Source organism: Pseudopodoces humilis, chromosome 11 (assembly GCF_049639895.1).
Source record: "Pseudopodoces humilis isolate 2021_Gansu_Grassland_sample_001 chromosome 11, ASM4963989v1, whole genome shotgun sequence".
In the NCBI taxonomy this organism is placed as follows: Eukaryota; Metazoa; Chordata; class Aves; order Passeriformes; family Paridae; genus Pseudopodoces; species Pseudopodoces humilis.
The window spans coordinates 8,694,342-8,707,049 of NC_142210.1; the positions used below are offsets into that span (position 1 = coordinate 8,694,342).

The window sequence follows — 12,708 nt, forward strand, 5'->3', positions numbered from 1 at the left end:
GTGAGACCTCGCCTTCCTCTCATGGCTCATTAAACGCTCCCTTTTAACCACGGCCGGGTGGGGACTTCTCACAACGGGGCAGTTGTGGGGAGCGAGCTCCACAACCTCCCAGAAACAAAGCAAGATGGCAAAAATCAATTATATGTGTAAAGCATTCTCAGGTTTCAACATCTCATTAGGTAATGATGGCACCGAGTTATCTGATTAGTCTGTTAAAAGGTAATTGTTTAACTTATTAACATCTGTGAAGCATCCTTTTCCTTTTGCAAGGACCATTTGCCTGACTGTGCCTTAACTCCCACATGAAAGCAGAAAATCCCACCTGACCCGTATTAAAGGAAGCTTTGATTTTGAGCATTCGAGGTTTCTGAAAGGGGTCTGAATTCCAGCAGGGGATGCTCAATACTTTTGAAAAACAAGGCTAACCTGAAAATGCGAAATCAAAACACCAAGATAAGTGAGTCACATCTGGAAACCTTGGCTATGGTTTTGGACTGGGCTGGCATGAAGTTCGGCTACAGAAACATTTCAGACTTCTAAGAGGGCACTTTGGGTCTCCGTGTTGAATTTCCAAGGCTTTGGGTTTCTGTCCCTTTAAATGGCTCCTCAAGTTAGTGCAGAGTAATCAGAATTAGGCTCTTTTATGCCAGCCCCCTGCAAGCACAACATATGCTACAGACTACAAACCCATGCCTCATGCAAGAGAATCTTTATGCTCAGCTGGAGATTTTCATAATGAGGAGCTTGCAACTGGGCCAGAAGTTACCTGCACAGACCTTGCGATAGCTTTCAAATGAAAACAAGCCCTCAGTCATGGGAGAGATCATCACAATCACAGAGCACCCCCAAGCACAAAATACATCCTAAAATTATTTTTAATAACAATAATAATAATTTCTTACCTCACTTTTTCTCAAGCAAAACACCCCGTATGTTAAGCATGAGTATATTTGAAGCCCTGTAGCTATAAGGTATCTCACCACAGGCAATTTGTGCGATGACATCTACCCCATGACCGAGAGCTACAGGGAACATCACATGGCATTTGCAGGTCACAGAAATGTATCACAATGTAAGTAACACACTCACAGCTATCCCTAACAAAAAGTGACTATATGGCTGAGGCAGCACATGGGGAGCACAGCTTAAAAAGCCCACCAAAAATGCAGCTTCTGTAAGATGGGGTGTAGTTAATTGGAAAAAAGGAAACATGATGCTGTTCATGATGAGATGCTTATACTGAGAACTTCAAGATGCTCTAGTGAGTTATGAAAAAAACCTCAGCCTGGACAGACATGTCAATAATTATGATTGCACTTTTGCATTATGGAGACTTTTCTAAAAATACCTGTACATTGTCAACTCAATGAAACATTACAAACCATGCAAATATCTAGTGTAGGCTATGATTCCCAGCTTAAAGGGAACTCATTACTCTGACTCCCACCTGACTGTGCCTCAGATGCTCTTGAAGGCATGGGACATGCCCAGGGCTGATCCCAAACCTCTGTTGGGTACAGCTTCCGTGAGGGGCAGCAGCACCTCCTCCCGCAGTGCCATGAGCCAGAACTGCTTGGGGTTTCGCGTCTTGAGGCTGTAGTGTGAAATACACACACCACTTACTGACTAGGAGGCTCTCCCAGATGAGCCCTTCACCGTTCTGCCTTGAAACCACTCAGTACTCTCTTGGCCTGATAATCTGCACTCTGTGGCAGCTTTCCCCTAAAGCTGCTGGTTTCACCGTACTTTTACTTTTTCCCATCTCCAAATGCTCCAATACGTGCCTGGAAGGTAGGAAAGTTACTTGATATTTTCCATAGCTAATATTTCACCAAGGAACTGTCCTGGACGTTTCTTTAAAAGAATAATAATGTTCTCATTTCCTCCCCCAGCTGCCCAGCGAGCTGACAGCTGCCCAGAGCTGCTCTCTGTGAACTACAAACAAGACCAGGCTGGAAGGGCCTGGGCAGGGAGAGCTGTGGGCACCCAGGCTGGGGTCTGCATGCTCAGCCACTGAGCCATGAGCCCACCCTGGGCTCTCAGGGGCTGGCTCAGCCCCAGTGGGAGCTGGTGTGGAAGACACAGCCAGAGGAACTGGCCTTGTTTGGAACAAACTCTGCACATCCCTGATTTAAGTATTTTTGAAATAAAAGCACCAATTTAGCATTTCCCAAAATTTCCCCTTCTTTTCCCAACTAAAATTGGTTATTCTGTTCAGTTCTAATTAGCAAATAAGTTCAGTTGTGTTTCCCACTAAGAAGGATTCTTCCTGGTCATGGTCACAGTTCTAACGTGTACTTGGCTGCTCTTTGCCTTTTGGATTAGTTTCTATTTATCTCAATTCTCTTAAATGACAAATGCATTCTAGTTTATTTGGTTTTTAAAATTGTCTTTATTTTTCTATAGATGTGAATGCTTTTCTCCAAATCCCATTTCTTTATTCTCATTTAATATTTGATTTAAACATCCTTTGATATTAACTGCCTATGTTCAGAGCTCACTTCATGGTTTTAATTTGAGGTGACTCTGAACACTGATTATCTTTGTGGTAATCTAAATATTAAGAGAAAAATCTTTTGCATGCATACCAAACTTACTAAAAATTGGTAAACATATTCATGTCCATAGCAGATATCCTTGATAGATCATGTGTCTTGAAGATTCATCATCCCATATTACTTACAGCTGAAATATTGAGTAGACAGTTACCTGTTCAAAAACGTTCAAAAAACATTCAAACTGATGTAAAAGGTACCTGCAGCCTGGAGCTTCTCCACACATGTGGGACAACAGTTTTGAGGCAGAGATCAGAAAAGCCACATTTAAAGCTATGTATGGATGCAATTTCACTTCTTCCCACATCCAGGCCCATGGATGGCCAGGACAGGGGCAGTGTGTCTGGAGTATAAATGGTATAGTTCATCCCCTTCCATTTCTCATTTGGATGTTATCCAAAAATAAAATTAAAAAAAATAAATTATCCCTCTTCAGATCAATATTATATTGCCAAGATAACATCTCTCCAGTTAAGATATAATTACCCTGTAAGGAATGATTCCTATTAAACATTTAATACACCTCCCTCTAATTGAAATTTAAACCTTTGGTTGTGGTTGGGTGTCACTAAAGATGTGATTAAACATAAAATATGTATAACACTTAACTCCTTTTGGGGTGTTGAGATAGCTTCCACTAAGTAACAAACATGAATAATTTCTTTTGCACTCTGTAAAGTTTTTAAAGAAGCTCAATTTGAGTCTGGCTCGCACAGATCTCCTTCCTTGGATGAAAAGGAATCTTTCACCAGCTTCGCCTACAGCACCAGGGGGATGAGCCTCCTCCAGCTGGAGGAAAAGGTGTAAGAAAAGACTGTGAAATAATTTACTGGAGAAACCCTCAGCTCCAAGAACAGCCAATCATGATTTAATGGCTTCCCTACACAAAAGGAGTCTCAAAGGGGAGCTTTTGGTAGGAAAACCAAATGGTTCAGACGTCATGACCTATGAGTTTAAAAACCAGCAATTGTGTGAAGAGCCTTTTCCTACAGCATCATGGACAGGGTAGGTGTGGGATTCAGTGCTACACATCTGACTTCTGCAGTTGGGTTGCTGAATTTTGTCATGGGAAAGGGACAAACCCCATCGTTGTAATTATCCTACAGCTTCACATCCGTTTTTTTTATTCCCTCCCCTCAAAAGCTGGGACCATCCATGGTTTAATGCTTTGTTTTCTCTCCACTGCAGCCTTGGTTCAAAGCTAATGTTTGTGCTAATTGCTTTCACCCGACTAAGTTTAAAGTGTGTGAACACAGCAGGAGGGGAAGAGCCATCTGGAGCAAGGACGCAGTAACACTCAAGCCTGAGCATCTCTAACACCAGCAACGAGGCAACCCTAGAATATGGGCTGGTTTTCAAGCCCCAGAGGAGGCTGCAGAGCTGGCTGCTTAAAATAAAACAAATCCCACAGCCCTTGGACTTACTCATGAAACTCATTTTGTGTGCAAGTTATTGAGGAAACAATCCAGGGATTTCCTTACCTCTGCTTTACAGACCACAGCTTGGCTTCAGCCCAGCCTGCAAGATTCCTTCAGTGAAAACCATTTGGGCCAGAATCATTCCTTTCAGCAGACTACTGGCTTTGCAGAGCACAGTGTCCGAAGAGCAGAGCCGGGCTTGTCGAGGTGAGGATGAGGAGGGCTCAGCCCCTGCCCAGCTGTGTGGTTGATGCTGCTGTGCAGTGCCCAGCTGAGAACTTGGGCTCTTTCCAAGCCCCATATGAGGCTCACGCTATTGTTGCACTGATGCTGGAGCAGGGCCATCCCAAACCATGGTGTGCCTGTCCCAACCACTCCCCTCCTTCCCTCACCAGACAAGGACACTGGTGAGGTTTCCAAACCTTAGCCAAGAATTCTGGAAAACTGATCTGCTGAGTGAGACAGCCACAGGTGCTGGCAGCACCTGCAAGCAGGTAGAGGCTGGGCCATGGCAGCTCTACCTTGCACACTGAGATGGGGTGAATTCAGAGCCCACCCTTGACTCTGGCCTCCAGGGCCAGGCTACACTCCAGCTGAGATGCACCAGTTGTGAACTTGGGGTGTTACGAGAAGAGACAGGAGGGTAGAATGAGACAAAACACTGGAAGATTCCTCCTGGTACTCCTAGGTAGAAAGACAGCACTGGCCTCTACTCTGAGCAAACCTGCGGAGGCCTCAGGGGAATCACCAGAGCTTCTCCAGGGAAAATGATCCAAACAGAAAAAAACACAGCAGAATTGTGGAGAATGTGTGCACAGGAAAGAATTTTAACACACAAGTACTATGAGCAGGGACTGCTGCAAGCAGGGATTTTCTATGAATGAACGTGAAGGAGTGTGGGAACTCTTGAGGTTAAAGGGAACTCCTGAGAACCAGCACAATCACTCCCCCTTATCCCCACAAGATGTAGAAACTGAAACAAAAATCTCATAAAAGCATGTGGTTTCCCAATATGCCCCGGGCAAAATCTGGGACTATGAACTTCAAAGGAAAATCTGAGTTTTCTTGGCCTCAAGCAGGAGAACTACACCAAGCCCGCTTCCCAGGGTGGCCTCAGTCTGGGGCCATGGAGAGAACCCAAAGCCACGTTCTGCAGATGGTCATAAGTGTCTCTATCAGCACCCACAACACGACACAGTTGGGATGCAGGAGGCATCCTGATCTCCACCACTCCAGAGGGTGCTGTCATAGGAATGAACCAACACACAGACCTTCAAAGAGAAAATTTTATGGACGCTTTCATACACATACACAAATATTTTAATATAATGGTAACTGAAATGTTATCCATATTCTTAGTACTGTCATAATTAACTAAAAAGATATTTTTTAAAATTTTGTAAAAATGACATATTTTACACATCTTCTATTTACAATTGCAATATGCTTAAATGTTATAAAACATCCACTCTGACCTTTAAAATATATGTATACTAGGACTTAGTATTAGATATATTATAATTTATAGCAAACTTAGGGTTTGCTGTGTACCTATCTGTTCAATGGGAATTTTGTAATCAGCCTGGCTTAATAAAGGCTGTTCAAAACCAAAATTGACAGGAAAAAAAAAAAAGAGGGAATGTGCAAATATTGGGGCAGGCAAAACCAAAAAATTCTCAAGCTTTCATCTTTAAAAATAACACCATGAAGACTTCCAATAAATTAAAATCTTAACCCTCAAATCCTTCTCCTGGTATTTTCCATCAACTTAATTTTCAGTACTATTAATCTAAAAGGAAAAAAATAAAAAAATAAAAAAATACCTTAAACAACAAAGAACAAACCCCACCCCAGACACCAGATCTTCCTGAGGCCATATGTTCCCCACGCTGCAGTCAGGCATCAGGATTTGCTGGAATGGTTGCTGCTGGCACAGAGGAGCTGGCTCTGTGGATGACTCGTGAATATGTGCGCTCCATCCCTGGATGTTTTGCTGATTCCTCCTTGTATGCAATCTTTTCAGGGAAAAAAAAAAAAGCAACAGTGAGAGAGATCTGAATAATTTGGTGTCTGAAGTGTCCATTGCCTAACCAAGGATCTCCCATTTTTTAATTGTAACACAATGATGCCAAGGATCTGACAGAGGAAAAGGACCTTTCCCTGGTAAATGGGGACTGCAGGGACAGGGATGACATCCTCTGAGTCCAGGGTAAAATGGGGCTGGGCAGCCCCACGGAGCTGCACACACCAGGCTGGGACCAAGTGCCAGGCTGAGCCTCTGGGCAGAGCTGCAGCTGAGCAGCAGTGGCCAAAGCTCTGCCCTGTCCTATGGGTTTGCTTTAGCAAGAAGGAAGATCTTTTTCCTGAAGAAGCTCTTTTAGCCTTGGTAATAGCCCTTTTTTCCTGCTTACTTCTATAAAAGCAGACTGAAAACCTGTCTTCCTCCATGGGCGCTTCATTGAAGCATTCACAGCAGAGAGAGGGCCATCCCCACTGACCACACAGCATCAGCAGTGGAAGAGAAACCTCTCCTTGGCCAGGGCTGCAGGTCAGCCATGGCTCAGCTGTCACTCGGGCAGACATGAGCACAGCCAGCCTCTGAGCCAGCAGCTCTGGGAAGGAGCTGCTCTCACACCATGGGCTGCAGGAAGAGCACCGGGACTTGGGCGCACCCTGGCAGCCGCTTTTGCTGCTACTGGCACTTGCTTTTGCATTAGGGGGGCTCTTGTCGAGCTGCCTCACTGGCCTCCCCAAAGTTCACAGCTAGGATCCTAAAGAACAGGCCTCTCAAGACTGCTTATGGACAACACATCACACATATTGTATCTTTATTTAAACTCCCTGAGAAGGGAGCCATTAGAGATGAAATTAAACAAACACATCCAGCAGAAAAAACAGCAAATGAGGGAAGTATATGACATTAAAAGAAAAAATAGATGTAAGAAAAATGAACATACCACTTTTGGCTATAGTATTGAGGGAAATGTTAGACAGGGAAGAAGAGAAGCTGTATAAGCAAGGACCATGACAGAGCTGTCAGAAAAGAAAAACAAAAAAGAGAAAAACAAAAAAGAGAAAAACATATGGTGATGAAAAAGTCACTGTCAGCAGGTGAGAAACAAAACTCTCTTGAATACAACAATGGGAAAGATGGCAAATTGTATTGGTGTAAAGCACACAGCACAGATGCATGAGAGCCTCAAGCTTTCCAACTATGAGATAAATATTTCAGCCACAGTTTATGGCATGTGATTTCTCTAAGGAAATACTCAGCTCAAAAGCAAGGAGTTCATGAGTTCACTGCAAGAGAAGTAGAGTTTTCTCAAAACTCCACACTGCCTGGAAAATGGAGCTGTCACTTTTTAGGCTTCCCCAAAGGATTGCAAGTGGGAGACTGTTTTCAGGGTGGACTTTAAAATTCACACTATTTTTGTAGAAGAGATGACAATTTTGACTTTTTATGGCTTACACATTAGCATTGCTTTGCACATGTAATTTTGTATTATTTAGCATGAAGAAAACTCAGAGCTCACGGATATAAATACAGGAACTCTCCAAATGTTTTATGAATGCTGAAGCTCATGGGCTGCTCATGCCTTGTTTGAGCTGACCATCCATCTTCCATTCTTGTGGGAAACAGTGGTTCACCCAAGGCTTATGGTGCTGCCTATGCACACTGACTAGATGGTCAAAATAACTCCCATGTGAGATGCATGAATATTGATTAACAAATAATACCCTTAACACTCACATACTTAACAAAACAGTGATAAATACTAGTTACGATAAAATTGCTGGAATGCTTGAGGTTCACAAATCTTTATACACTTGAACAGGAGAGGAGCACAACTCCCAGAGCTGCAGCCACCCCTGAGCTCAAACCCCACCTGGCAGGCACCAGGCCTCCAAGCAATTAGGAGCTTTATACCCAAGGAAAAACTCACTCAATTCCACAGTAAGTACAACAATGGGAAAAAAAATTCAGGTCAATCCTTATTCTCCTCCTATGTGAAGATAAATAATACAGCATGGGGTAATGGAGAACCAATTAGGCACTTCTGTGAGATGCCACCACTGATACCAATGGTTAAACCAAGTAACTCTACACCAACACTGCTTTTGGATGCTACAGGCACCTGGAAATGCAGCACAACTGCTAGAGAGGAACTATTTATCAGATGCAATCTAAGGTAGCCTGCCCATAGGCATGCGGAGATATAATTAAACGTGGTTTAATTAGCACTTCAGTATGCAAATCGTTCAATATTTAATTGAAACAGAAAATATTAAAAAAAATAAATCTGCCTGGACACAGCAGTAGAATAGCTGCAAGTGTGCACTGGAGTCCAATTCCGAATTTTGGGATGCAGTTCATATAATGTATCCATGCATGCTCATCCCTCTGAAGCTAAAATACATGGCATCTATTCTGACAGTGTACTCAAGCATAAAAAAAATTAAAAAATAACTTTCTCTGAAAGCTGAATATAAATAGGAACAACAAAGATACCTCCTGTGGTTATAAGCTACTTCTGAATAGCAATTTACTGTTTTAATTAAATACATCACCGCTATAGGACAAAGCAAGCAAAGCATAAAGCACTAGTTTAAACTGACTATCTTTCTATGCCTCTGAACCCCAGTCAGCATTTAGACTCATAAGCATTCAGCTTTTCAATATGTAGCAAGGCAGGCCGAAAACAGATCTTTGTTGATCAGATTTGCTATATAGAATATATTTCTATAAAAAAAAAGAGGGTAAGAAACAAAACCCAAAACCACAAAAATATAAACTGTTTTCTCAGTCATTATTGCATTGCAAGGTTTTACTTCTAGAATGTTGCACTACAGCTTCATTTGTCACTAGAAGGCACAATTAGCCACCCTCACTGAGCCCAACCAGCACCAAAATAGATGTTCTGACCTGTTCATTCATAACTACAGAGAGCTCGCTGAGCATATCCTTGTAATGAGACTTCATCTCTCCCTGATACTCAAATTGGTCCTCCTTAATGAGGCGCTCATTGACATCAAGGGCATGTCCACAGGCTTCAGCAAATTGCCTGCAAACACAGAAACACAAAAACAATGACACAAGTTTTGTACTAATGAAAAAACCCATCTATGGACATATACACACACAATGCTGTGGCTCTTCTCCCCCTTGCAAATTGCACCTTATTAGAAGTGAATTTCATTCTCAGATCAGAAGGAATGTAGTCTAGGGTAGCCCAGAACTCCAGGAAATGTTTCTTACGAATGATTTTTAAGATAGTGTAAGTGCAGATGTAAATTAGGCTGGTTCAAATCAGCCTGATTTTGTGTCTCACCTGCCTGTACCATGCAGTGTCCTGTGTGCTATGTGGGGGGTGAAAAGCCTAAAATTAATGTTCACCTGAATATTTCCTTCAGAAGCTTAACTTGATTATCAGGATATCTCTTAGCATTTGTCTCTTCAAGGAAAGCTCGAGCATATGCCATTGGTCCAGCGTTTACCTGGGTGAAAAATACACAGCTTAGTTACACAGAACAAACCATTCCTTGTTGTTTCTCTTGTGTGCCAAGGCTTGGAGACTGGGCTCAGGCAACCTAGGCTGTGAGAACACCCCCTCACTCCTTTTGTCACCAGGATGGAGGCTGAGGAGTTTGATTGAGGAAACAGGAGCTGCTCAACCTCATACAAGCTGTGCTTGCGTTTCCAAGTCCCCAGCCACAGCTGATCACCCAGACAGTTACATGTTGATTTGAAGACATTTCTATGAGAGCACCAGGAAAACCCATCACAATCCCAACTTTCCTAAACAGGAAATGACAAAGCCAATCCTAGCAAAACCTTATTTAAAGAATCCACCTGCTTGTGATGGGCCATATTCTCAAGTGGTATGTGACAGTCTTGTTGGAAAGGTCTTAATATTTAGAGTAGACTTGAATGAAATAGCATATAAAACCAGCAGTCATCAATGCCAGTAGAAAACTTTCCATTCCTTACTGTATTTAGAGTGGGCTCTAACAACACTATGATACAAGATATGCCAAAGAAAAAAAATACCTGGAATGATGAAAATCAGAATAAAAATTTAGAAAGATGCATTGAAAAAAAAAAGGCAGCAAATTGTCATTACCTTGACACTGACACTTCCTTGGAGCTTGAGCTGCAGTCGGATCATGTCCACTTCTTCCATTGTGCAAAGCTGATTGAGCTCTGAGACCTTTTTGGACATTTCATCAATGGCCACTTCGATGGGGTTCAGCTCTGTGCTGGTTTGGCTTATGACCTGAATCCGCTTCTTCACATAGGGAAACAAGTGACTGGCTACTCAAGAGAGAGAAATAGATCAGAGAACTTGCCCAACAAGAGAATATTTAGGAAAGCAAAACAAGTCTTAGGAAAACAAACTTTGTCGATCTCTTGATTAATCCACAAAAATTTAAGTTTTAATCACTGAGTAGAAGTGACACAGCAGGCCAAACTGGATTCTGGTGTACCTGGCACTGGAAGAGCATTTCCTTTTGAACCCATCAGTGTTTGATACCAAGTTCTGCCCCATGCAGGTGGCAAAAAGCTATCAGAGCTCAGATTTTAGAAACCACAAATTTCTTCTACTGATTTAAGACACCAAATTATAAGTCCACACTGAACTTCAGACAGCTCAAACCATCACATCAAACATATTTCACATTAGGGGCAGGAGCGTCTAGCTTAGCTGAATTGGGAATCACTGTGCTGGTGTTGGCTGGGACAGAGTTAATTTTCTTCACAGTAGCTGGTACAGGGCTGTGCTCTGCATTTGTGCTGGAAACAGCGCTGATAGCACAGGGATGTTTTGGTTATTGCTGGACAGGGTTTACACAGCACCAAGGCCTTTTCTGTTCCTCAGCCCACACACCAGAGAGGAGGCTGGAGGTGCACAAGGATTTGGGAGGGGACACAGCCAGGACAGCTAACCCCAAATGACCCAAGGGATTTTCCAGACCATATGGTGTCATGCTCAGCATATAGAGCTGGGGGAAGGAGGAGGAAAGAGGAGGGGCATTCAGAGTGTGGTGTTTATCTTCCCAAGACACTGTTACATGTGATGGAGCCCTGCTTTCTTGGAGTTACCTTTACCTGCCTTCACAGGGAAGCAGCAAATGAACCCCTGGCTTTGCTTTGCTTGTTTGTGCAGCTTTTGCTTTACCTATTAAACTGTCTTTATCTCAGCCCCTGAGTTTTTTCACGTTTACACTTCTGATTTTCTCCAGCCCACCCAGTGAGTGAGTGGCTGCATGGGGCTTAGCTGCCAGCTGGAGTTAAACCAGGACACTCACCTGCAGATGAACCTGCCATTAAAACACATCCTTAAAGCAGTGAAGAGGTACTTTTAACATTCAACCTAAATACTGCTGTGGGAGCTGACAGAGGAATTATTCACCTTTAAAACTCTACTTCCAGTCAAGGCCTTTCATGGATCTCAGGGAGTTTGGCAAAAGTACAGTTAGGGTGCATTAAGTCTGATCTGAGCTAACACTTCTGATTGCCCTACACGCTTTGGAAGGTCTCCCAAACTCCATGCATGTCCTTCTCCACTAAGCATCTGCTTCCAGTCAGCTCAGACCTAAATAAGCTCCAGTTTACAGCATGTCTGTCTCATTGGAGATCAGGAAACCCAGGATTTCCAGAGCTGGAAGCACGAGCCAGGCATGGCAGAGAGTCAGTGAACCAGGGACTGCAGCCAGACTGCACTCGCCCTCTGCCCAGCAGGCTCTGGAGCAGAGATGCAGTGCAGGTGCCGCCCCAGCCACACAGGCACAACTGACTTCACTCCTCCAGTCAGAGAAGAAGCCTTGCTTTCCTCTCAAACTAAAAGCGCTTAAGCTTACACAGGAAACAAATGAAAACACATGACTTTATCAAACAGGAGTAGGAAAAAAAAGAAAAGGGAAGAAAAGAATGTTTCCTTTAGTGAAAAGCACTGAGATGAGGTAGGTGCCAAAGGGACAAGAGGGGGAGAAGAGGAAGTCATCAAATTTCCTTCTAAAGCCAAAGATGGAGAAGGGCTGAGAGCAGTGGGAGCTGATGACAGCATGTAATAACCCAGGGAAAACATTCTGCCAGAAGAACAGCCCTCTCTGTTTTTGCCAGACAGACCATAACAGCTGCACTTTCAAGTCAGTGAAACTACCTGCTTCAATACACATCTCAAAACACCTACTGCTGCCCAAGCACTTAAAAAAACCACACTCAAGCTATTCCTTCTTTCCTCTTACAAGCAAGGCTGTGTCATGTAACAAGACACCCTCAGACATCAGTGTCTCTTTCTTGATTGCCAGAACAAAACTTTTAGGTGACTATGCTTGCACTGTGAGCAGTTTTTTTCACTTTGTCCTTTGGGGGAAGCTGATGCACTGAAGTTGGTAGGGAATCGGATTTTCTGTCACTTGGGAGCCTTTGCTGTGAACATCAGCCTCTCTGCCCACGGCTGCCCATGAGAACAACGCCTCCATCCAGACAGTTCCTCAGACATCAAAATTCAGACATGTCAAGTTTCAGCAGTAGTCTCACAAAGGAGGCTTTTTAAAAGAGAGATTTCAATCATGATAAGGAGCTAGAAACTTCAGTTTAATATGACTTATTAAGTGAAGACATATCTAGTGCTCCTGACATTCCTGCCTTAAAACACTGATTGAAATCTTACCTCTAGCTTAAAAAAATTCTATATAATGTATCTTATTCCCATTTTGAACAAAAATTTCTA

General features: G+C 43.1%; 1 protein-coding gene across 10 annotated transcripts in view; it reads right to left on the reverse strand.

The window, feature by feature from the left end:
• Window positions 1–5,273: 5,273 nt before the first annotated feature.
• DOCK10 (dedicator of cytokinesis 10) overlaps window positions 5,274–12,708 on the reverse strand; it is a 140,453-nt gene continuing 133,018 nt past the window's right edge. For all 10 annotated transcript variants that reach the window (XM_088060798.1, XM_088060796.1, XM_088060792.1 and 7 more), the window contains 4 exons: window positions 10,096–10,286; window positions 9,369–9,469; window positions 8,898–9,036; window positions 5,274–5,988 (listed from right to left, as the gene is read on the reverse strand). In XM_088060798.1, coding sequence (XP_087916924.1) covers window positions 5,869–5,988; window positions 8,898–9,036; window positions 9,369–9,469; window positions 10,096–10,286 — 551 coding nt within the window. In that variant the 3' untranslated portion in view covers window positions 5,274–5,868. The remainder of the gene's footprint in view (window positions 5,989–8,897; window positions 9,037–9,368; window positions 9,470–10,095; window positions 10,287–12,708) is intronic.